General features: G+C 45.5%; 1 protein-coding gene across 2 annotated transcripts; it reads left to right on the top strand.

The window, feature by feature from the left end:
* The first annotated feature begins 2744 nt into the window (after positions 1 to 2744).
* Positions 2745 to 21454, top strand: Spp2 (secreted phosphoprotein 2). Of its 2 annotated transcripts, none has more exons than XM_041650695.1 (8): positions 2745 to 2943; positions 3036 to 3160; positions 6021 to 6140; positions 7256 to 7363; positions 12580 to 12634; positions 13768 to 13796; positions 14741 to 14836; positions 21343 to 21454. In XM_041650695.1, the coding sequence occupies exons 1-7, from the start codon at positions 2877 to 2879 to the stop codon at positions 14807 to 14809; spliced, it is 573 nt and encodes a 190-aa protein (XP_041506629.1). In that variant the 5' UTR covers positions 2745 to 2876; the 3' UTR covers positions 14810 to 14836; positions 21343 to 21454. The 2 variants fall into 2 exon arrangements, with proteins under 2 accessions (XP_041506629.1, XP_041506628.1); XM_041650694.1 differs by having other exon boundaries at positions 2748 to 2943; positions 13746 to 13796.
* The last annotated feature ends 2643 nt before the right edge of the window (positions 21455 to 24097 follow it).

Raw genomic sequence — 24097 nt, 5'->3', positions numbered from 1 at the left:
TTCAGCTAAATTCCTACAACTCTTCATCCTCCCAGGAAAGCTGCATTGCAGTTTTCTCATCACAGCCATAGAGGTGTGGTCTGTGTGATCCTACCACACTGCACACGGAACAGCACATGTCCTTCCTTGCATGGTTGTCACCAGTGCTCTGGGACTCACATTTGGTCATCTACTGTCTTAGTCCTCATTCTACTGCTGTGCAGAGACACCATGACCACAGTCACTCTCATAAAAGAAAGCAGTCAACTGGTGCTTGCTTACAGTTTCAGACATGGCAAGGACAGCGCACCCAGATCCAGGCAGACATGGTGCTAAGAAGTACTTGCAAGTTCTACATCTGAATCCACAGGCAGCAGAAAGAGAGAGACTAGAGAAACAACAGCAGAGAAGGAGCCGCACTGCGGGCTACCACTGGAAAACAGCAAGCTGACAAGCCTCCAGCTAGCCCATCTAAAGGATTCAAAAATGAATGAAAGCCAGATGTGTAGATGGTTGATGGGGATGAGCAAGGATGCCCGGCCACCAATCATGAGGAAGATGCAAATTGAAGGCAGAGGGAAGTTTCCCATCACCTTTGTTAGGATGCCCATTATCCGGAGAAGGGAAAAGAACAAGCATTGGTTAAGATTTGGGGACCCTAGACCCTCCGAACATGATTCACAGGGAGGTAAAAATGACGCAACTGCTGTGTAAACAAACAGCAGGAAGTTTTCTCAAATTCTTAATTTTCTTAAGAGCTGAATCGCCCATGGTCCATCAGAACATGGTGGCAGGGACATCATGGAGGCACGAAGTTGTCCCTGTCAAGGGGGCCGGAAGCCAAGAGAGCGAAAGAGAAAGAGGAAGGAAATGTTCCTTGGAGTCCACCTCCTGTGAGGTACTTCCTTTGTGTAGGCCCCACCGCTTGAACCAATAGCATGGCCAACTGAGGTAGTCTGTAACACAAGAATCCCTCTGTGTGTGTGTGTGTACGTGTGCGTGTGTGTGTGTGTTGGGGTTCGTATTCAAGCCATACACGCACACACATGAACAAAGTCCCCTGGCTGAGCATCTCTACTCTGTATTAGCATTTCTCAGACTTGAATGTAGACCTGAACCACACAGGAGGTCCTATTGGGTGGGGTGGTGGGGTCTGTCAAATGAAGGGGGGGTTGGTCCTGTATCTGGAGTCTTCTGGCTGCTTCTGAGTGGGTCTGAAAGATGGACGTTGTCAGCAAACTCCTAGGTGGTTCTAAAGCTCTGGGCTTTGCTGCAGCAGCATGGTGACCCTCCCGACCGCACCGTTGACATTTCCCGAACACAGAAATACCAAGATGAGGCCAGCCAGCAGAATCTTGGCCGTGGCGCTCAGTTTAGAAACCATGATGCCATAAGAAATTAGAAGGCAGCTGAGAAGTTCGTGGTTTGGGGATCAGTCGAAGATTCCATTTTTATATTTGTTCTGAATTTAGTGATCCACCCTCTCCTCCCCCTTTTATCCTCCCCCCCCCCCCCCCCGTGGAAGTCATAAGACAGCAGAGATGAGAAAAAGGAGATGACCTTGTGCAAAAAACAGAGGGTAATCTTCCTTTACGACGCAGCCACCCGCCCACTGGTCCGTGCTCAGTGTGTTTCCAGGTGCTCCAGCTAAATGGTCTGTGATCGCTTTATATGATTTCCTAGGGACTGTGTGCAGAAAGCTCTGCGGTGCTTCACTGGCTGCCACCTGACTTTGAATACCTTGGACCAAGTATCTGGGGTTGGAAGAGCAGAAAATTTCAGGGATGAATGTGGCCCACATTCCTGCAGATTGGAGGCAGGACAAGAAATCACCGTAGCATGAGCGTGTCTGGATGGCTTACATTTAATCTTCTGGGTTTACAAGACATGATGGAATTCTGCAGGGCATTTTAAAATCATCGCTTTTTCGTTCTCCTCAGAGCCCGTCCTGCACGCCTGGTGCTAACACTTAATTATAGCCAAGAGAATCTGAGAAGCTCAGTGCTCCCTCCTCACCCCAGCAAGCATCAAGCAAAATCAATAGCCCTGTGCTGGCAGCGCGATGCTCTTGTCTCCTTCATCTCCTTCGCTCATCTGCGATTGCTTTTATTACTGCAGTTCATTTAATGAGACCAGAGTGTTTGGAGCCAGATGGTGACGTTAGTTCAATCTGGAAGACTCTAATGGAATTGAGTTCAAACCAGGTTAAAAGTAATGGAATTACAGATTTCAGCAGTCATTGTCTCATAGCGGCACGCTCTGGGTCCTTGTTAGATGCCAGAAGTCAGTGCCTGCTTCAGATGAAAGACCTGAAAGGCAGTTCAGGGAGACCTGGTGTGTTCATCCGCTTGCTCGTTCAACACGTATTTCTATGCTCTGTGTCACCCGCACGGCCATTGTGGTTTCTGAATCATGGCCCCTGTCATGTACTGGAGGTAGCAGGCAGACCTAAGCAGGCAGGCAAAATCACTCTGTGTGTACGGTCTCTAGGAGGGGAGGAACCTGGCACTGAGAGTGTAGGGTTTTGAGGACCAGGTAAGGAATAAATACACGACAGCTTTAAATTCACCATTTTGTTGAGGCTACAGTTTTACCCCCTCCCCCCAGAGAATGAAACACAAAGAGAGAAAACAAATATCCCACACAGAGACCTAAGCTTCTCTGGATATCTCCTGGTGTGGGCTAAAGTCCCTTGGAAAGGTCCAAACTTCAAAAGTGGCCTCAACCTGGAACTTTAAGTCAGCAGTAAATATTGACACCAGAGTCAGTCATCTCTGCTGAAGTTCCGGGCTGCTCCGGCCAGCCGGGGCAGCCAGGTCATAGGTGACAAGGATAAGAACTGTCATCCTGAAGCTGTAGAGCGGCCATCTCCCCGGCTCTGGGTCACAGCTCTCAGGATGGAGCAGGCAATGCTGCAGATGCTTGTTCTGTTGGCACTGGGAACGCACTACCAGTGTGCCTCAGGTGAAGGACACACTTAGCCACCTGCTCGAGGTGATCGCCAACCTCTCCGAGTTCCACCGCCTCTTACTGTGGCCTGTGTTCTTGCTGTCCAGGTTTCCCCGTGTACGACTTCGACCCTTCCTCCCTGCAGGAAGCTCTCAAGGCCTCGGTGGCGAAGGTGAACTCGCAGTCCCTGAGTCCTTACCTGTTTCAGGCGACCCGGAACTCCTTGAAAAGAGTAAGTGAATGGGGACACTTTCCCGGCCTTATCCACCATCCCTGCTTTGTCTTTGCTTACTTCGTTGAATCAGTTGTTTTTATTTTTCTGTTTACAAAGATCACAGCCGGTCCTTTTTCATGCTGGCTGCTTCAAAGAAGAGATTTTAATTATAGTTTTTGCCCTGGGGTTCTCAAAGCTTCTTGGGACATCTGATTCTTCCTTCTGTGTTTTCCCCCTGACCTTGGCTTCTCTCTGCCTGTGTCCTGGTTTGGGGTGAAGAGTCCTGAAGCTCCTGGCTCCTAGGAAGCATTCTAGGGATGCCGTTGGCCTCCCAGTGTTTATAGAGAAGAAGCACTGGCCCCGGAGACCAAGAAACCCACCCGACTTTGTCAGCTTCATAGTGCTGTTTCCTGGTCACCAGAGAACTGGGTAGAGCGACATTATCTTGGGCTTGCTGGGATTCAGTGGAACAAAAAACGAGGGGGAAATGGAGCAGTATCATAGAGAAGCCCCTCTCCTTCCTGCCCCTTGAGGATTTTACTCTTTTTTATCAGCTTAATGGGGCTCAGAAGAAGGTAGGGACATAAAGGCACCCCAAGCAATTGATGTTCATGCCAAAGATGAGGAAGAAATAGAGCAGCCAGCCTCATGGAGACAAGAGTGGACCCACGTGGCCACGTGGTCAGGCAGCCACTACCACCACATAGAGGCCACACTACCATCACAGTCTCTATGGCTTTCTCTCTTCTCCACGCTATTCTAGATCCACGATCTTTGTCATTTAGCTGTTCCTCTGCTGTTCAACAGAAGTACACTTTGCTTTCCCAGCTTGCCTTCATGTAAAAAACGTCCCTTTGCCCCCCTCCACCTTCTGACACTGGTTCCTTGTTTTCTTTTCCAAACACAAAGCAAATTCATTGAGTAGCTTCAGTTGTCTCTTCTAACTGGGTATGGTCATGAAGATGTGGGCTGAGCTATCGTGAGGCACCAACCCCAGGATCTGACTGTCAAGGTTGGCACTGAACACTGTTATGGGGCAGCACTTACTTAGAGTGTAGGCAGCTACCAGGCAAAGGCTAGGCTGCTTCTGGAAGAAAGCTATATCAAAAGGCAGCTGCCTCTGTCTTCATTCTTTAGAATCAATTTCCCGAATTATCTTACTTATTATTATTATTATTATTAGTAGTAGTAGTAGTAAAGATTTCTGGAGTGGTACCCACTCTGGAATCACAGCTGCCTGACATCTTTGCTACCTTGCCTCAGGTGCCCAGCGTACGGGGAGGGGCTTGATATATCACAGCATCCTCTGTCCTCAGACTACCCAGGTTCTTCAGGAAGTTTGAAAGGTGCCCTGGTAATCTTAGTGGCAAGATTAGAAAACAATATAGATTTAGTCATAGGTTAGAAGTGCTCATCCAGGAGATAGCCTGGGGCTCATTTACTTATTTTAGGAATTGGTGTACATGTCTGGTGCCTCCATTAAGAAAATGTCACTTTAGCCGGGCGATGGTGGCGCACGCCTTTAATCCCAGCACTCGGGAGGCAGAGGCAGGCGGATCTCTGTGAGTTCGAGACCAGCCTGGTCTACAGAACTAGTTCCAGGACAGGCTCCAAAGCCACAGAGAAACCCTGTCTCGAAAAACAAAAACAAACAAACAAACAAACAAAAAAAAAGAAAATGTCACTTTGATCCAAGTGGTGGTGGTGCACACCTTTAATCCCAGCACTTGGGAGGCAGAGGCAGGCAGATCTCTGTGAGTTCAAGGCTAGCCTGGTCTACAAGAGCTAGTTATAGGACAGACTCCAAAGCTACAGAGAAACCCTGTCTCAAAAAACCAAAAAAAAAAAAAAAGGAAAGAAACAAAAAATAAAAAGGAAAAAAATCACCTCAAATTTATGTTTTTTGCTGTGTTCTAGACTGAACTAGGAAAGACTAGATCATGGCTCCTAAGAGGGATTAAGAGTGAGGTTCCCAAGAGCTTTGGGGCACAATACTTTCACTGACACATTCAATATGTAACCTTATTTTTGTGAGTGCTTTGAGCTTATTGGTTTCTATTTAACATACACTGTAGATTCATTAACATTGAACCCACTCCCCAGGAACCTGGAATTCCCACCCAAAGAAATCTTGCTGAACGCATGTGTTTTCTACACAAAGCACACCACAATCTCTTACTCTTGATGCCGTAGTCTCTCACACTAGCTTGGGGACTGAGATGACCCAAAGAAAGCACCAAAATGCCAGTCACAAGTTTCCCAACAGAAGGCTAGCACTGTGTTCACAGTGTACAGGCTGGAACAAGAAGGCAGAGGTTGAACAAAAGCTAGGTGAGTAACTTAGGAGTGGCAAAGAATACTTGGTGACTAGGTGAATTCACAAGCATCGGCTTTTGTAGAGAAGGAATTGCCAATGTAAATCTTTAGAAGCAATGTTGGCCTTGGAGTGAAGGCATACGTTCTATATCCTTCTTTCTTCCCTCCCTCCCTCCCTCCCTCCCTCCCTCCCTCCCTCCCTCCCTCCCGCTCTTTGTCTCTCCCTCGCCTCTATTTACTATTGTTTTAGGACAAGATCTCTCTCGATAGATTAGGTTGATCTCAAGCTTGAAACCTCCTGCCTCAGCCTTCTGAGTGCTGGGATTTGAGGGGTACCCGCCACACTCAGCTTCGTTGGTTCCACGGTTGTCAGTGTTGCGTGGCTTTTCTCTATGGGCTTCAGTGTGAATGCCTGCCATGACACAGATGCTAAGATATCACATAGCTTTTCCAATGAGTACGTGATTCTGTCAACGTTTTCTCACTGGGCAGAAAGAATCATACCAACACCACGAATCTCAGAAACATGCCTATTGCAAATCCATGCTTTGCCTTTGTGAAGGTCAACGTCCTGGATGAAGATACCGTGGTCATGAACTTGGAGTTCAGTGTTCAGGAAACGACATGCCTGAGAGATTCTGGCGATCCCTCCTCCTGTACCTTCCGAAGGGGTTACTATGTGGTAAGTGACCCAGGAAGTAATGTGAGGGAGACCCTCACTACTTCCATGACTAGGAGTGGGTCAGAGGTCACCAAAGGAGCTTGGCCACTGCCTGTCTGGCACTCAGCCACACACTGGGTCGCCATAGCATTTCCTGCCACGGACTGTGTGCTCCGTGCTTTAGGGAGTGTGCTCTTGAGTCTGGAACCTGCAGTCTTGGCGATATTGGTCAGTTCTTTAACCATTACTGCCCCAGTGTCCTATTCTCTAAGGTCCAGATGTAATCTCCAGTATGTATTATATCCTCACATGGTGAGGATGCTTTGTATCAGACGGCATAGTGATGCTAAGAGGCCTACAGCAGAGAGAAGTCCCAGCACATCTGAAACTCTGCTGGACATGGATGTGAGACCATGAGCCTCACTTTGGTGCGCTGTCCATGACTGAGTGTTGCCCACAGTGTGTCTCCCCTTCTCATTCAGCTCACATGGCCTATTTATGTCTACATTCCCTGTGACCAGAATCGTCAGCTGTTGTGTGGTGGAACCCCCTCTGATCGGAATGAAACCATCAGTCCAGACCCAAAATATTTCAGTCAAATGAGTGACTTTTTGAGATCTCCTTATAGAGAGGGAATGATTTCATTATTTATCTCATGAAACTTCAATGGGATTCTGTCTTATAGAGGACTGTCACCTGCATGCACCTCTAATTAAATCTTAGGGCCATGTCACTTATCCATATCCACATATATGACATATACATACACACATGTATGTATATGTGTACATATGTAAGTATGTGTGTGCATATGTGTGTATATGCCACATAGTCAAATATATGGCATCTCTACTACTGTTTCTGTTAAAGCAAGAAGAGATTCCAATCAGCCCTTTATACTCACGAGGAAATGCAGGCTTTTCTCAGAGACTGGTATTAAACTCATGGAGATATTTAAACATTCCTTTTACTCTGTTTAGTTTTGCAGAGTGTTCTTTGGATAACTGAACCACCTCTGTGAATTTCTCCTTTCTGCCTCATTTTGCAAACCCTGCCAAATTTCCCAGTTTATTGTCCAGAGGCTAACCCCTCGCACAGGGCGCTGAAGAGACCACTCATGACTCTGTCTTTGCCAGCCTACAGCTGCTTGCCGAAGCACCGTGCAGATGTCCAAGGGACGGGTGCAGGATGTGTGGGCTCACTGCCGCTGGGCCTCCGCATCCGAGTCCAACAGCAGTGAAGAGGTATGATGGGGGCCCGTCTCCTTCCAGCTGGGTCAGGGACAGTCTGTGAAAGCTAGGCTATTTGATGGGATAGCTGGGCCATCATGCAGATGTCAGTAGACAGAATTCTGCTCACACAGCTAGATTCTCCCTTGAACAACAACTGGCCCATTTTCCATAATCCTTACTTCTTCCCACCACACTCCCCCAACACAAAATACAGCAACGCAGCTTTTACCTCAAAGGGAATAAGAAGCAGTTCATTTGAGAGCTTATATTTATAAGTGACCCTGACCTGGGAGCACAGATTCAGTGGGCCCCAAATGCTATGTTTCCTGTGTGATAGTTTGATCCTGATTTCATGTTCTTATAGGAGCAGAACAATTAAAGTACAAAATCAATGGATTTCAAATACGTTTGTGGAAATTTCATGTAGGTGGATTACAGCAAAGAAGGGAACTGCTAGAGGCCTCAGATGTATCTAATGTCATTTTTAGCTTTGGGGTTGCTGGGAGCTAGGGCTCTGTACATTCCCAAAAGGATTTGACTTGATGGTCCCAAGGATGTTAGGGCATACATAGAGGTGAGCAATGAAAGGCTATTGGGGGCAAAGATAGCCCAAGAGAATTTGATCTAAACCTGAAATTTTCCTCCACAATCACCAAAATTTAACCACAGGAACAAGACTGGTAATATCTCTCTCTCTCTCTCTCTCTCTCTCTCTCTCTCTCTCTCCCTCCCCTTCCTCTTTTTTTCTTTTAACCCTCTCATTCTCCCTCTCTTTCACTTTCTCTTCCTGAGATTTGGGACTTGATTTCAAAGCATCAAATACCAAATTTAAAAGTTTGAACCCCAAGTCTGTAGCTCACTGGAGAGCACAGGGGCATCTTTGTTGGACTGGTGTTCAAAGTATTAGATCTGCAACTGAAGGTCAGGATTCCCCACCCCCTTTGGTTTTTCAAGACAGGGCTTCTCTGTGTAGCCCTAGCTATCCTGGAACTCACCCTGTAGACCAGGCTGACCTTGAACTCAGAGAGATCCACCTGCCTCTGCTTCCTGAGTGCTGGGATTAAAGGCCTGCACCACTACCACCCAGCTAGGTTAGGATTCTTGACCTTTATTTAACCTCCATGGTCTGCAACTTCTTCACCTGTTAAATGCTGAATAGTACAGACACCAGCTGCTACCAGAGTCTTTAGGGCAAAGGCCTGGGCTGCAGTCCCGTCAGGCAAGGTGAGGCAACCTATTCCAATAAGCCAATGAAAGAAATAGTAAAAAGCAGAGAGAGATTGTTTTTAATGGGGCCAATAGAAAAAAAAAGAGTCCAGTGACCTTCATGTGCACCTTTGGAGTCTAGATATAAATCTAGATTTAGAGAAAAAAAATGGAGCAGAAGGTTAGGGGCATATGCATGACTAAACAATTCTCACCACTGACTCATCATTATTCCAGCCCCAGTCTGTCTTCAATCCAGTCAAATAAACTGGTAATCACTGTCTTTGTCCATGGGAACCAGCCTCATTCCTACACGTGATGACTTCAATTCCAGGGTGCAGCCTCTCCTTCATGAGGATAGTCAGTCGCTCTGCAGGGTAGCCTGCGAAGGTTCTTCAAAGTTTTGATCCCCTGGAATCAAAAACGATTTCAGGTTTAGGATATTGACTTGCCTCCGAGCCTTCAGCCTTGGTTAGATAAACACTTCCAGAGGGACTGGCAAGATAATCTGTAGGGTAAGCAGGTACCAGTCAGGAGAAGCCTTAGTTCATGCCGGTCTTCCTCCTCGCTTTTAGTTACCCTGTGGGTAACTCCAAAGCAGGAGTCAGTGGAGGTGAAAGGTCAGCTCTAGGTCTGATGTATGCTAGATGCTGAGTTAGTGGCAGAAATGGCCTTTTTGTCCCTAATTGCCTTGGAGACATGTATTGGTTACCTTACTGGTTGCTGCGGCAAAAGCAACTTAAGACTCACAGTTTGATGGGACATCCCATGCAGCCAAAGCGTGGCAGCGAGGACAGCTTTAGCTGTAGCAGCATGCATGTGAGGTTCTGGTCACACTGTGACTGCAGCAGGAAGCAGAGGTGTGTGTGTTGGGGGGGATTACTGGTCCTTAACTGGCTTTCTTCTTTTCCCCTTTTTACTCATCCTAAGACCCCAGCCCGTGCTGTTGGCACCACTTGGATTTACTGTAGGCCTTTACTCTTAAACCTATTCATAGACTCCCCAAGGTGTGTTTCTCCTAGGTAATTCCAAATCCCATCAAGTTACCAACCAACGTTGGCCATGGCAAAGCACTATTACTATGAAATCAATGACGTACATTTATGACTTGTTCTCACATTACTTCCTTGACAACTTTCCCTACTAGACTGCATCTCCTGAGGCTGAGGGATGTTAATTTTCATCGGCCTCATTTAAACTTGATGCCAGATAGGTGTTCAGTAAATACTTGTTGAAGAATACAAGAAAACTGGGGGGAAAAATCACCTTCTAGATTCCGAAGGTGTGATTAACATCATAGTTGCATCTTTTAGGTAATTTGCTCATTCATGGTGGGGTAATGTTCTTGACTGGTGTTTAAATCTTTCCCACTATTGTGCAGCTATAGAATAACTTTCTCTACATCTTCTATCTTTGTTCAGTTTTATGAGATAGAGTTCTATTATGAACATTATATTAAAAAGTGCATAAAGCTCTAACTTCAAGAATTGAACACGAGCGGTCACGCCCTCTATGGAGTTGACCTACCTGCCTCTTGCTGTTTAGTAATGAAGTGTATTTTATAATTAGGAAGTCATAAAACCAATGACCAGAGACCTCAGAATCACATGGGAACATCTTTCCAGGGCAGAGAAGAAACACATTGTTGGCCGATCTCAGTCACAGTGCCAACTTCTGAGGGTCAACTTCTCAGGTTATTTCTGGGCTTGTCCTGGAGCTATAGTTTGAGGATTTTCTTTTCTTGATACTAAGTACCGAGGGTCCCCTTTACTTAACTCTCAGAGTTAAACTCTTTGACAAACCTGTGACACACGGTCCAGCTAACTCAAGAATGACAAAGATCAAACATAGTTTCCAGGGGAATTTGGTTACTACTGATTTTTGTGGTTTGTATGGGGGGGTAGAGAGGAAATATATGAGGTTGGGGATAACCACACTGCCCAGTTCTATTTGGCACTGGGGATTGAACTTTGGGTTTCATGCCTACTGGGTAAGCATTCTACTGACTAAGCCCTGACTTCTTCTTCATATCACAAAGCAAAACTACAGCTACAGACTGACATCCTTGGTACTTAGGAGGCAAAGGGAATACTTATTTCTAGCTTGAGTTAGAGAAATCATCTACCATTGCTCTCCTTGGCCTGACTAACGTCGTATGCCTCTCCTATAGATCCTATCTTACTATTTATTTTTACATATATTTTCTATGTACACTGCGATTATTATTTTTTGTGTGTGGTGCTGGGGGTGAGGTGCAAGGCCTCCTAAATAAAGCATTTGCTCTACCACCAAGCTACATCCTTAGCCCTTAATGTAATGTCTTTTTTCTTTCATTTTTTAAGTAACACCATTAAGCTATAATTCACATGTGGGTACAATCTGCCTTTTAAACAGATTCTGTTTAGTGGTTTGGGGTATATTTGGGTACAGTTCAGTGGGTTTGGGTATATTTGCATGATGGTGGTCAAGTTGCCACCACTATCCAAATTCAGAATCCACTCATCATCTGGAAAGGGGTTTCCTGAGAAGAACCCTTCTCTAGTCTATAGTCTCCCACCCTTCCTTCCTTCCTTCCTTCCTTCCTTCCTTCCTTCCTTCCTTCCCTCCCTCCCTCCCTCCCTTTTTCCCTCCCTCCCTTTTTCCCTCCCTCCCTACCTCTCTCTCTTTTTCTTCCTTCCTTTCTCCTCTTTCTTTCTTTCTTTCTTTCTTTCTTTCTTTCTTTCTTTCTTTCTTTGAGATAGGCTCTTACTATGTAATCCAGGATGACCTTAGTATGTAGCCCAGATTGGCCTTGAACTCACAGTGATCCACCTGTCTCAGCCTCCCAAGTGTTAGGATTGAAGGCATGCACCACCCTAGCTGGCTGAGAGCTTCTGTTTCTACACCTTCTTGCCAACATTTGTTACTGCCTGTCTGTATTTTAGCTATGTGAAATGTATAAAGAGGGATTTTGTTACGGTTTAATTTGCATTTTCCTCATGACTGTCCATTTGCATAGCCTAAGGAAAATGTTAATTCCTGTGTTCTAGTTATCTTTTTATTATGGACTTCTTGGTGAATATTTCCTCTCACTTTTCATGCCCCCTCCCACTGTGATGACCTTTGCTACATCCAATTTCTTTCTCTTTTATTGTTTCTGAAGGCTTACAAGCACTTAGATCTTTTATTGATGCTCTGCTCTGATTTAGTTTACATAGTATGGGGAAATGGTTCAGTAGCGCTCTTTTGTATGTGGTTTCTGGTTGTCCTAGTATTTCTTACTGCATTGTGTTGCTAAGTCCTTGCCCTTTGATCTGTCCCCATGATGGGAGCCAGAGCCTCAAGTGGCTGCTGAGGATGGAGAAGTAGCCGCCAGGCAGGAAGATGGGAGAGACTTCCTTGACTATTGTATGGATCTGGGCATTTTCTACAAACTACTTGGAGCTCTTTTGATCTCATGAATGTAAATTGGAATTCTCATAGAGACATTTCCTTTAAGCTTGTACATTTTGACCTGAACTTGGTCTAATTATAAAGTTCTGTTTCTGTGCTGCAGTGTCCAGAAGCACATACTGGGCTGGTGGAAGCTTTGGCTTCAGCTTAACTTTCATATAACTTACTCTTTTCCATGTGAGTTCCTGCTCCCTCCCTGCTTTTTTTTTTTTGTTTGTTTTTATGCCTTCCTTTCTTTCTTCTGTCATTTCCTTTATTTGTGGGGAGGGCAAGGCCTCAACCTTACAGCCTAGGGCTGTCTTGAACTTACAATCTCCCAGTCTCTGCCACTTGACTGCTTGGATTCAGGCATGCATCATCCCACCTATTTTTCCCGAGTTGTCTTACTTTAAACTTGTTTTAATTAATTAACTAACTTGTTTAATTAGTTAGCCATTGAGCCATCTTTCCAGCCTCTTGCTGTGCTCTCTTGAATATACACATTAGATTCCATGGAGAGCTAGCCTCTTTCCACTGAACACATTATATATCTGAGTCCTCTATGCAGCATTTGCGTTTTCTCTTTCATACTGATATTTAAACTTTTTTAGATGATTTTTGGGGACATGCCAAGATCCTATAGACGGAGGAATGATTATCTGCTGGGTAAGTTGAGACCTATGACCTTTAGTATTATTTGTTTTTCCTTCCTAAACTTCCAATCACAGTCCCCTGTGAATCATTTAACGCTAGACATGTCTAGTTTTTCTACAGACAACCTTTGAACAATTGAAGTCATTACAAAAAGCAAACACCTGGCTTTACTTTTGCTCCTTCCTTATCTCGCTGGGTAATGACGCAACCATTGGCTTAAGTATCGCTACAGAGTTCCCTATACAGGATGGCATGCAGTGGTCCCACACCTCTGCAGACCGGTAGGGCCAGTGCCAGTTTTTCTTGTTATAGTCCTGTTTCTGTTGCTGGGATAAAATGCCACAACCAAAAGAAGCTTGGGAGAGGAAAGAGCTTATTTTTGGCTTACACATCTCAATCATGGTCCATCATGAAGGGAACTCGAGGCAGGAACCCGAAGGCAGGAACTGAAGCAGAGGCCATGGAGAAGTGTTATGTACTGGCTTGCTCTCTATAGCTTGCTCAGCCTGCTTCCTAATACAACCCGGAACCACCTTCCCAGGGGTAGCACTCCCCACAGAAGGCTGAGCCCTCCCACATCAGTCATCAGTTGAGAAAATACCCCCTAACACAGACCTGCCCACTGGCCAATCTGGTAGGGGCATTTCCTCAGTCAAGGTTTTCTCTTTTCAGATAACTTAGTTTATTCACAAAAACCCTAACCAGCATACACATTAAGAGGGTCACACTTGGTCATGCTTGTTCCCCCTTCACACAGCATCCACACGGTAGGGTCTAATATGTGCTATGTTCCTAATCAGGGTAGACTCAGGCATTTCCAGTCATGTGACTGACATCCCTGCCACTGTCTCTCATGGTGTCTTGGTTGGGTGACAGAAGGGTCTTCATTTCCCTGCCCTATGCAATATTTTATTGTAAATGGCATCAGGTTCTGCTCTACCGCTCAGAAGCCATTTTTTATGTTTCTGATGAGTTTTCCCATTGGCGCCAATGTCAGTAAAACTCTCTGTTGCCGCGCACTGCTCCTGTTTATGGAGCATATTCGCAGGCTCAGCTCTGCAGTTCCATCACTCTCTGCAACTGGGTGGGGAGGTCTGGCCTGAAGGCTGTCAGTGTCTTACAGGTTTTCTTATGGATGAATTCAGGAATGAACGATTCCAGGACCGGTCACTTGGTAAGTGGTCTGTTTCCTTCTGTAAGATCTCCCTAGAAACTTTGCTCATCAAGAGGGCGACGCTGAAGCCATTGCACAAAGAATGGACAGACCCTGAAATAGGAAATGATTTCCACAAACGAGAACACTAATGTATGAACTTGCTTGGTAAACCATGAGAAGGTAACTTTGAGGCCCTAGCTCCCATAGAAGACACCAAAAATGAAATGTTAAGTCAACTTGGGAAGTCGCCACTGGCCTTTCTTCTTTTCCCACCCGTAACATTTTCTGGGTCGCCTTCCCTATGACTATCTCCCTCCTTTCCCAGACCTGACCAGACTTCTTGGTAAATGGGAAAGACCACATACTTATCAATGTATTCCCAAATTCAGCATCTCTGACAGCAAACCGTGATTATCTTGTAGTTTCTGGGGTTAGGAACACACACACACACGCACACACATGCACACACACACACACACGAAGGGAGTGGTGTAGAGAGAGAACAAAGGATGAAAATATAGTACAGACGTAAACTCATGTGACCCGTCCTGTTGTGTGTGTCAGAAGGCATCTCCAAGCCAACACTTAAGCACATTTGGGCCTTGGAGCATCACTAATGCAGATGTACAGCTGTCTCAGAGATGCCTTTAAACAGAACGATTTAATGGAATTCCGCAAATGTGTGTGGCAAGCATGGGGTAGTTTCCACGGAGGGCTGAAAGAGAAATGTGACAGTTCCTGCCCTTGAGGGCTTGCAACTAAGGCTGAGGGTGTCACGTTGGCTGATGAGTGAGAAGTCAGCTCTGGGTGCCGCTGTGACATGAGAGGGCCCGAGGCTTGTTGAGGAAGGCGAGAGATGGGTGCCTTGGGTGTTCTGTGGGCAGTGATGGCTTCAGTTCTGCTTGGCTTGTTCTCAATAATTCATGCCTGACAGAGTCTTTGTTTCTCCCTTCCATCTTTAGAGAATGAGAGAAGGGGACGTCTTCCTGCACATAGAAGGTTCCAAAACCTCCGTCAGAGAGCCAGAGTAAACTCTGGCTTTGAGTGACATCCTGGAGGTAAGGAACAACACTCACACTATGATCATTTAGAAGCAGAAGGAACTTGGAGTAAATGCCACAGCTTTGGAGGGCTCCAGCTCTCCTTTACCTTCTGCCTCCTCCATCCATTGTGCTTCCATCTTGTGGGCCCCGTCCTTCCTATGTGGCATCTGTTGTTACTGACATGATCAAGTTTCTCCACTTTACAAACCACAAAGAGAATAGCCCCTGCTTTACCCAGCCTCTCTTCCGTTATTTCCTTCCCGTCATTCTTCCTTCCCAGGAGGCTCCATAACATTTTTCATGGAATCCTCTTTGGCTTCTCTTTAACTGTCATTTCAGCACTGCTGGCCACATTTACTCTCTCAGCCCAGTTCTTTCTCTCTTCTGTAGATTACTCTGTCATCTCATTCTCTTACTTGACCATCATTGCCATTGATGTGGAGGCTACCTTCAAAAGTGTCACACTCTCTCAAGATCTGGGTCCTATGTCAATGCCTGCTGGAGGCATTGCCCAGGGTATACTGTGAGATCCAGAAGATCTGCTAGCCTCATTTCTTTTTAATGCCCTTTTGTCCACCAAATTTTCCTAACTTAAAGATGTGGGAGCATCACTGAACATTCTTCTCTGTCCTTCCTCATCTCCTAGTGTCTGTGGGATGTTGGTTGTTTAGACACATTTATCTGACTTCAGCCTGCCCTCTCTTTCCCTCACTACTTACTGAACAGGCTGCATTCTAGCCCTAGGGTCTCAACCCACACTGCCTGCCTTGCCTGCTGGCCTTGGGTTTATCCGGAAAGATGAGGAGACCTTAATCTTCCACTGTTGCCCTCTGATGTTGACTTCACTTGTGTGTTAAAGCAGAGACTTGGAGAAAAACAGAACAATGGCTTTTACATTCTCCCTAGTGCTTTGGGGGATCTGTTGACGAATCCTGGTCTACTAAACTGCCACCCAGCATGGTGGAGTCTCACAATTACACATATTCTCAATCACGAGTCATGAGAGCAAGCAGAATAAGGATTCTGAAAACTCACAAGTATCAAAGGGACCCCATGAAGGATGCAGTTCAAAGGAAGCTTAAGATAACAATTTCAGAGGCTGGACAGATGGCTTAGTGGTTAAAAGTGCTTGTTGCTCTTGCAGAGGACTTGGATTTGATTTCCAGAACCTACATGGTGGTTCGCAATCATGTGTAACTCCAGTTCCAGGGAATCCAGCCCCCTCTACTGACCTCTGTGGATACTGCACACATGTGTGGCATACACACATGCATACAGGCATTCATATACATAACATTAATAAATCCTAATAATTAAAATTAAATAAAAGGTTGGAATTACAAGTGTGGATTTGAGGGCAGCCATGTTTACAGGCACACACACATAAATTACTAAGAAAGCCTAAGAATTGATGCACTTGACATTTTTAAAGAAAGCATTTACTTATTTTATGTGGATGAATGCTTGCCTGCACGTATGCATATGCACCGTGTATCTGGTGCCCTCGGGTGCCGGGAACTGAACCTGGATTCCCTTCAAGAGCAGCAAGTGCTCTTAACTGCTGGGCCATCTCTGCAGCTCTCTGCTCACTTCATATTGTGGACAACACCACACACTTCCAGACGTGACCTGAATTCCTTGATGGCTCACAGCGGCCTTACTGCTTCAGCCCCGCACTTCTGGCTTTGTCCTTCCCACACCCACCACACCCCTGAGCTCCCATGATGCCCAGGTTCAGTTCACAGCCCTGGAAGGTAGTTCACAACCATCTGTAACTCCAGTTCCAGGGGATCCAATACCCTCTTCTGGTCTCTGAGGGCACAAGACACACATGTTATGGTACATATACCTTCATACAGGGAGTTTCCTAAGCATTCATCCCAGGTCCCTGTAATCAGTCCATGACAACCGACATGTCGACGCTCAGTCGGTGTCTTTGGAGTGGGTGCTGGGGTCTTTCCTATCATGCTCTTGAGTGGCTTCTGCCTGAAAGGCAGCTAAGCATGGCATAATTAATCCTAATGCCTTACAATTTGAAAGAAGTCAACTGACATTTTACTAAAATAGAGAGAAATTTCACTATGGATGAGAGATGCAAGTGGCAGATTTTCTTTTTCATCTAAAAATAAAAAAAAAAACGGCTTCTTCTTGAGATCAAGAAACTATTCATCACGAAGAAAGAGACTCATCGAATTCTTTACATGCTTGCAAAAACTGCCCCAGTATATACCATCTGGAGCAAGGGCAGGGGTGTGAGGGTAGAATTGTCAGTGGGTCGGCTGTGCTTTGTTTATTAATGATATGATTACCTCTGGTGTGTATGCATGCATGTGTCGCAATATAGTTGCATCATCTAGCATCTGCAGAGGCATGAATCACCAAAACACATGTCATTAAATGCAGACTGAAGACCAAATGCAGCAGCCTTGGCCTGTGCATCGATTTCTGCTAGTGTCTCAGTTACGTCTCTGGCCTCATGTGACCTTATTTAGCACGGCAGGTTTTGAAACAGTCCACCACTTTGCCTAGAGTCATAAAATAAAGCTAGTAGCAGTCACACAGTGGGTCTACTGAGGAGACAGCCCCAGTGGGCTCTGGGCTCCGCTGGTCTCTTCCTAAACCTGCACCATGGTGTCTGACAGGCATCCAGTCCTGAGAGGAGGGCTCAGCACCTCCAAGGCTGTTTCTTTTTCTTTGCATTGGATGAACTCTTTGCTGGTGCCTTACCCAGCCATTCTTATTAGTTTAGTTCGATGGCTACTGAAGATATTCCTTAATGTCTATATAAAATTATTTATAAAAATGTCCTTTATTCATTTCATTAGATACCCAGGATAGAACGAGTGGATGATTGACTATTAATGAGATTGCTATTTTAAAATTGTGAATCGCATTTCCCCCACTTTATCACGAGTCTGCCCCAGTCCCTGGATTAAAATAGAAAGTGAGAAAATGTGTCTATAATTTAGTAAATACAGTTCTAGACTTTTTTAAGGTTGCCAGGAACGATTTAATACGCGAGTATAGAGTGAAATGTACTATTTAATGAAAGAACCATGACGTTGTTTGTTAGCGGGACTCTAAAATAGGGAGCTTGGAAAACCAGGGCCCAATGCTCATGTTGAAAAGGGTCTACTTGAAAGTCCTACATTTTCTTAACCTTTTTAGCCGGGATGGTTCTGTCTTGTCAACTGTGGGGTGACCAGAAGGACATTTTCCTTTACGCTGTCCTATGGCTGTCTGTAGGATTGTTGACGTGTACCCTAGAGCAGCGGCAGAGGCAGGTCTCATGGTTTCTCTCCATAAGCCAATAGATCTGTCCCATGATTTTTCCACTCCTTCCTTCAGTCACTGTTGCTCAAATATCCTCTTTGCACCCAGTCACTGCATCCAGGAAGACCAGCACTCACAAGTATGCTTATTCCCTCCCACCCATTGGCTATGTCAGTTATATAGCGATAGATCGTCTGTTTCTTAGAAAAGGGGCCAAGGTGCTCGGAGAGGTCCCACTCGCACACATGGTTGGAGTTTATCTTCTCATGTCTGCTTCCGACACCTATGGTTTTTTTTTTCCTTTGTGATACATCTCTTCATAAAACTTCAATGGCTGAGATCCACTTATCACATGCTCAGAGGCCCTGGATGTGTTCTTACCAACTGGCCATAACTTTCCAAGGACGAGCAGCATACCTACCACCAAAAGCCAGGTGGGGGCACTGTTCCCCAACACCTGAGGAACCTTGGCCTCTTGGGGAGGGATTTCAACGTTCAGGTTTCAGACTCACTAGTGAGAATGTCTTGTTATGATCTCCAGGACATACTGACCCACCAAAGGGAGTCACTCACAGAAGTGTAGGGGATGCCACTAAGGCCCAAAAGGCAAGAATCTGATTCCTCTCCACTCTCCACTGCCCCCTGGCTTTCATTCTTGCACATTGCATCTCTTAACTATGGCTTTACAAGGTATTGTGAGCTCCCGTGATCTGCATGAATTAATAGTCTATACATGTGAAAACATGGAATCACTAAACAATTGTATCTATGAGAAACATAAGGTTAGGTGTCTCGGAGCTGTGTTCCTGACATGTTACATTGTTCATGCATGTTTCTGATTAGATGCCTTATTGACTGTATTTCGCACATTCTCCTTTTTTAAAAACATTAAATGCATACCCAATGTGTTATAACCCAGGCTACAGAAGAGCACATCCAAGCAGAGGCTGGTGGTGCAGGGCAGCAATCCCAGCTACACAAGAGACTGAGGCAGGAGGATCACAAGTTCAAGACATTCCGGGGTTACAGAGAGAGTTCAGAACCAGTCTGAGCAACTTTAGTGGGACTTTTCTCAGAATAAAAAAATAACTATCAGAAAGGCTATGGCTGGCTCAGAGGCGGAATGCTTGCATAGCATCTGAGAGACCAGGATTCAGTCACCCACGCACAACACATCACACACACACATCACACACACACATACACACACCATATAACATATAGGTTTGCCTATAAAGTCTACCTCAGCCTTCTTGGACTTAGTATACTACACAGCTCTGCACTGGCAAGAAATTTTAAGGAGTAACTCATCAACACAAAGCTAAAACATGGGAAAAAATCCACAATATCAAATAAACTTCAAGAAGGACGCTTGAATAGAACATGTGAATTGAGACCAAAAAGACTGGATGTTTCCTTGTTGGACCTCAGAGGGTAACACACGAGACAGGATGTCTCAAGGTTTGGGCCACTCTAAACTTGTACATGAGTGAACAAAAGATCATGAGAATTGAATTGGGGGTACAAGCAAATATTAGTGAGCAAGTGAATCCACAAGCAAAATATGAGCCTGAGGACTGATTATGTAATGGTACCTGTAGCTAGTGGCTCCTCTTGGCTCCTCTTGAACGTCTCTTGCTCTCTGTCTCTCCCTACCCTCTTAATACTGCAGCCCATAGTATCATCCATGAACTTCAGACATTCTCTCCTCACCCTGACATCTCCCTCCTCCCTTGGGGCATCTATCTCCTTCCTCATTGAACCCCATGACTAGTTTGGATAGTGGTGACCATTCCTCTCCTGCAACTCCTTGCTGCTGAGACTTTCTGCCTTCCCTGCCTCCCCTCACTGGCCAGAACTCCCTGTTCTTCATGGAACACTCTTCTTCCTGCTCCTTAAATAATCACACTCCCTACGGTCTGAACCTCAGTCCTTCCTCCACTTGCTGCCTACCCGTCTGGTGGTTCCATGCATCCTTGGTGCTTTGATGTGCTTGTCTGGGATTGATCCATCCTTCTATGTTGAACTCTGGGCGTAGGAAGCAACAACATGCCACTCACTTCCTGCAAATTCCATCCACTTACTCCACTGCAAATTCAAACCAAAATTCTTCCTTAGAGACCTGCTCTTCTCCCTCATCGCCTTGGCTAGCATGCCAGAGACATGAAGTTCAGGGGTCTTCCCTTCCTCACCCAAGGTGTGATGAGTTTGGCCAGCCCTTCCTCTGCAATGCTTCCTGGCTCTGCCTCTCTCCCTGTTCTTTGCTCCTCTTTCTTTGTAGCTGAATGTGTACTAAATCTTCCTGGCAGCTTCTTCCTGTTTCCCTCAAAGGCTCAGTCACTGAGGCTCCCTACCTAACACAAGTTCTGAAGAGCCCTACTAGGCCGATTACTGTGGCATATGGACACAGCCCCCAGTAGTGTGGTCCTTGTCTGCAATTCCTTCTTGGCATCCTGGTTTCCTCTGCTTCCTGCCTCACACAGAAGTCTCACACAGTGGGCAATTCTCACTGGACCCTGGGTTTCACCTCCATTCCCAGGCCCTGTCCATCCCACCAGAGGGTGCTTTGCTCCTTGCCCTCTCCAGGAGCTGATTTCCTTGGGTCTCTACAGTCAGGCATCTGAACCCTCAGTGACATCCACCTTCTCCTCTAGTTTATGACTTTACATGTTTTAAGATGTCAATACTGTGTCTTTTTTTTTTATCTTTATAGCCCTCAAAACATGTTTCATGCATTCTTGCTTACTGAGCAGATTAACTGACAGATGAATGAGTGGCTGGGTTTAGAAAAATTTGGTCTCCATTTCCTCTGATTACCACCAACTCGGGCCAGCTACAGCTTTGCCTGACTCCTCCATCTCCCATTGACAGGCCAGTGCCTGGCTGGAGCCTCTGCAAGGAGTCTCTCTGGTCCTTCCTGCTGAGAAATGAACTCCCTTTCTGAGGCTGTGCCCTGTCCCCTGACCAGGCTACGTCATCTTTCTGTGGTGTCTCTCACTCTGTCTTTGGCCAAAGCAGGATGTTTTGTGTGGCTGTTCAGGTCTTCTGGGTCATTTGGATCACTTTTAAAGCAATTCCCAAGAATCACAGGCCAGGCTTCCAATGTAGAGATGCTGATGATGGTCCAACCTGCCCCTCCTTCTCAGGGATGCTGATGCATACCATGGTGGTCCAACCTGCCCCTCCTTCTCAGGGATGCTGATGCATACTATGGTGGTTTAACCTGCCCCTCCTTCTCTCTTGAATAGGCTCTGTGAAAGGAAGAGAAGCCGAAGCAGTAATGAAGAAAGACGTGGCAAATTGTGTCACTTTCCCTTTGATAAGCTCCACTATGCAATAAACGTCTTTTCCTTCCCATAAGACTCTCGCATTGTCTGGTTTGGAAACGAGAACATATCATTAACTATCCGCTTTTAGATGCAAAACTAATATCAAAAGGATGCTAGGGATGGAGACTCAGAAAGTAGCTGTGTTTCACGTGTTTTCAGCCAACGTATAACAGTGGTAAATGCCTTGTTACTCAAAGCAAGGAGGCTCAAGCAGCCTGTTGTCTTTCCTTTTAAGTCACTGTGGTGACTTTTAGGGCAGTAAAATTCTTCCATATGATACTGCCAAGATGGCACATGGCACCACTTGCTCTTGAAGTCCCAGAGAATTAATGAGGCAGCAAATGCCCATGCAGTGGGATGGAGTGGACACAGCAGCCTGGGTCAGCAAGAGAGCAAACGCCAACAGTACTACAAGCTGCTGGTAACAGAGAACAGCCTTTGGTGTGACAGCAGGTCACTTTGTGTCCCGTGTTTCTGCAGGCCCCAAACAGCTCGAAGAATGAAGTTTAGTAGGCTGTAGAGATGGCTCAGTGGGTAAGATTGCCCAGCGCCTAAGCATGGGAACCTGAGTTTGAGATGTTGTCTCAAGGAAAGGAGGAAGAGAGTCAGAAGTCCTCTGGCTTCTGCACACACATGTTTTTACAAATAAAAAAATCCACCCAGGGGCTAAGGCATAACAAGTATTGTGGTCAACCATTGTCCCTACTGGAGTCCACCCCCCCCCGTTGCTTTTTCTTTGGATTTCTTATCTAATAAATCAGCTGCAGAATGAAGCATCTTTAAAGCAGGCATCCCAAGAACCCCACCACCAAGGAACCACCCAGGGAATGGGGCTATAACAAAGCTACCTGTTCCGGATACCATTCACAATTTGGTGTAGGTTTGTGTGTGTGTTACATATATGTATATACATGTGTTACATATATGTATGTGTGTGTGTGTGTGTAATCAAGAAAGGGCATCCATTCCACCATTCAGAGGTTAGTATGCTAAACACAGTCATTTTTGCACATGATGCTTTAGAAACTGAAACAAGAGAAGCATAAGTTTGAAACCAGCTTAGGCTTCACAGTGAGAGAGAGCTTGTCTCAAACAAAGATGGAGTTGTTTGTGCCTTCCAACAACTGAAAGTCAAGACGTTATAAAGAAGTGGTTGTAACGCACAGGTGCCTATCACAAACAGAATGTGTGTTAACCTTGGCCCCTACATGTATTCTGTTCATGGCATTTGCTCAGATACAGACATACTATACTTCTAGACTGAAGAATTCAAACAAGGTGCTGGGGAATGGCACTGGTCCGGCAGGGATGAAGGTTTTCTAAAGAGACAACTATGAAATAAGGAACTCCAAGGAATTAGAGCTTCTTCTAGGAATCTCACACTGGGAAAGGGAAAAGGCTGAATCCAGAAACCAGCCCAAAAGAAGTTACTTTCCGAAAAGAGATTTCACACCTTTGTGGTGTGGGAAGTCCTTCTGTGTATGTGTTGCTTTTATTGGTTAATAAATAAAGCTACTTTGCCTGCAATAGAAGAGAGCAAGGCGGGAATTCCAATCACATAGAAGAGAAAAGAAGGCAGAGTTAGAGAGATGCCACGTAGCTGCTGAAGGAGAAAGACTTTTACTGGTAGGCCACAGCCTTGTAGTGATATGTATATACATATTAATAGGAATGGATTAATTTGAGATGTAAGAGTTATCCAGGAATATGTCTAAGTCACTGGCCGAGCAGTGTTGTAATTAATATAGTTTCTGTGTGTTTATTTCGGGCCTGGGCAGCTGGGAAACAAATGAGCATTCTCCTCCTCCACCTTTGCGTTCTTGGAACACCTCCATGAGTTGATCATATTTCTGCGTTGTTTTGCTGCTGTTCATCTAGTTTCATCATCTCCCCAATGAGGAAAATTGGGCTTATCCCCTTTTTAGATAAGGCAGTTTTTTTTTCTTTTTTGGAAAATGTCCTGCATTCATATTGTATTCACATGTTTGCCTCCTTCCTCTCCTCTCTCAACTCTTCCCACATCCTCCCTACTCCCTCTCAAGTTCACACCCTCTTCCTCTTTATTTGTTATTGTTATATAAGCCATTCAGTGTCACTCCTTTGTGTCTGTGTTTAGGGCTGACCAGTTGGTATTAAATAACCTATCAGGGGGCTAATTCTTGCTTTTCTCTCTCTGCAACCATTAATTGTCTATGGCTCTTCATCTGGGTGGGGTCCCCTGTCCACAGCAACTGATATTGTCATTGTGCAGCTCTTGTTTAGGTGACCATATCATTATGATTTCCTGGGTGCAGCTTCTTTGTCCCATATAGAAGACACCATCTCATAGCAACCATCCTGGTCCTCTGACTCTTATGATTGGCCCATTCCTCTTCAGCTGTGCTTCCTGAGCCTTCGATGCAGGGGTCGGGTTGTAGATGTATCAGTAAGGGTTGGGCACTCCACAGCCTGCTGTTCTTGGCATTTTTGATTACTTATGGCTTTCTATAATACTTTCCATCTGGCTACAAAAGGAAGCTTCTTTGATGAAGGGTGGAGCTACACTTGTCCGTGTGTATGAGGATGGTTTTAGAATGGAATCAGAGATCATACATGCACTCCTGCTTCACTTACAATGTTCGTCCCAATGATGATAAATAATAAACTCTCTCCTGCCTCTAAAGTCGAACCCAGT

Source organism: Microtus oregoni, unplaced genomic scaffold (genome assembly GCF_018167655.1).
Source record: "Microtus oregoni isolate MIOR12 unplaced genomic scaffold, Mior012 000004F_ref0000308, whole genome shotgun sequence".
Classification (NCBI taxonomy): domain Eukaryota; kingdom Metazoa; phylum Chordata; class Mammalia; order Rodentia; family Cricetidae; genus Microtus; species Microtus oregoni.
Note: the sequence above shows the minus strand (reverse complement) of the source record. Positions and strands in the feature narration are given on the sequence as shown.

What these genes read in the sequence shown, in the direction of transcription:
- Spp2 (XM_041650694.1), top strand. Translation starts at nt 2,877, where the DNA reads ATGGAGCAGGCAATGCTGCAGATGCTTGTTCTGTTGGCACTGGGAACG. An exon ending in CCCGGAACTCCTTGAAAAGA is followed by an intron (nt 3,161 to 6,020) that starts GTAAGTGAATGG and finishes GCCTTTGTGAAG; the next exon opens with GTCAACGTCCTGGATGAAGA. An exon ending in TCCGAAGGGGTTACTATGTG is followed by an intron (nt 6,141 to 7,255) that starts GTAAGTGACCCA and finishes TGTCTTTGCCAG; the next exon opens with CCTACAGCTGCTTGCCGAAG.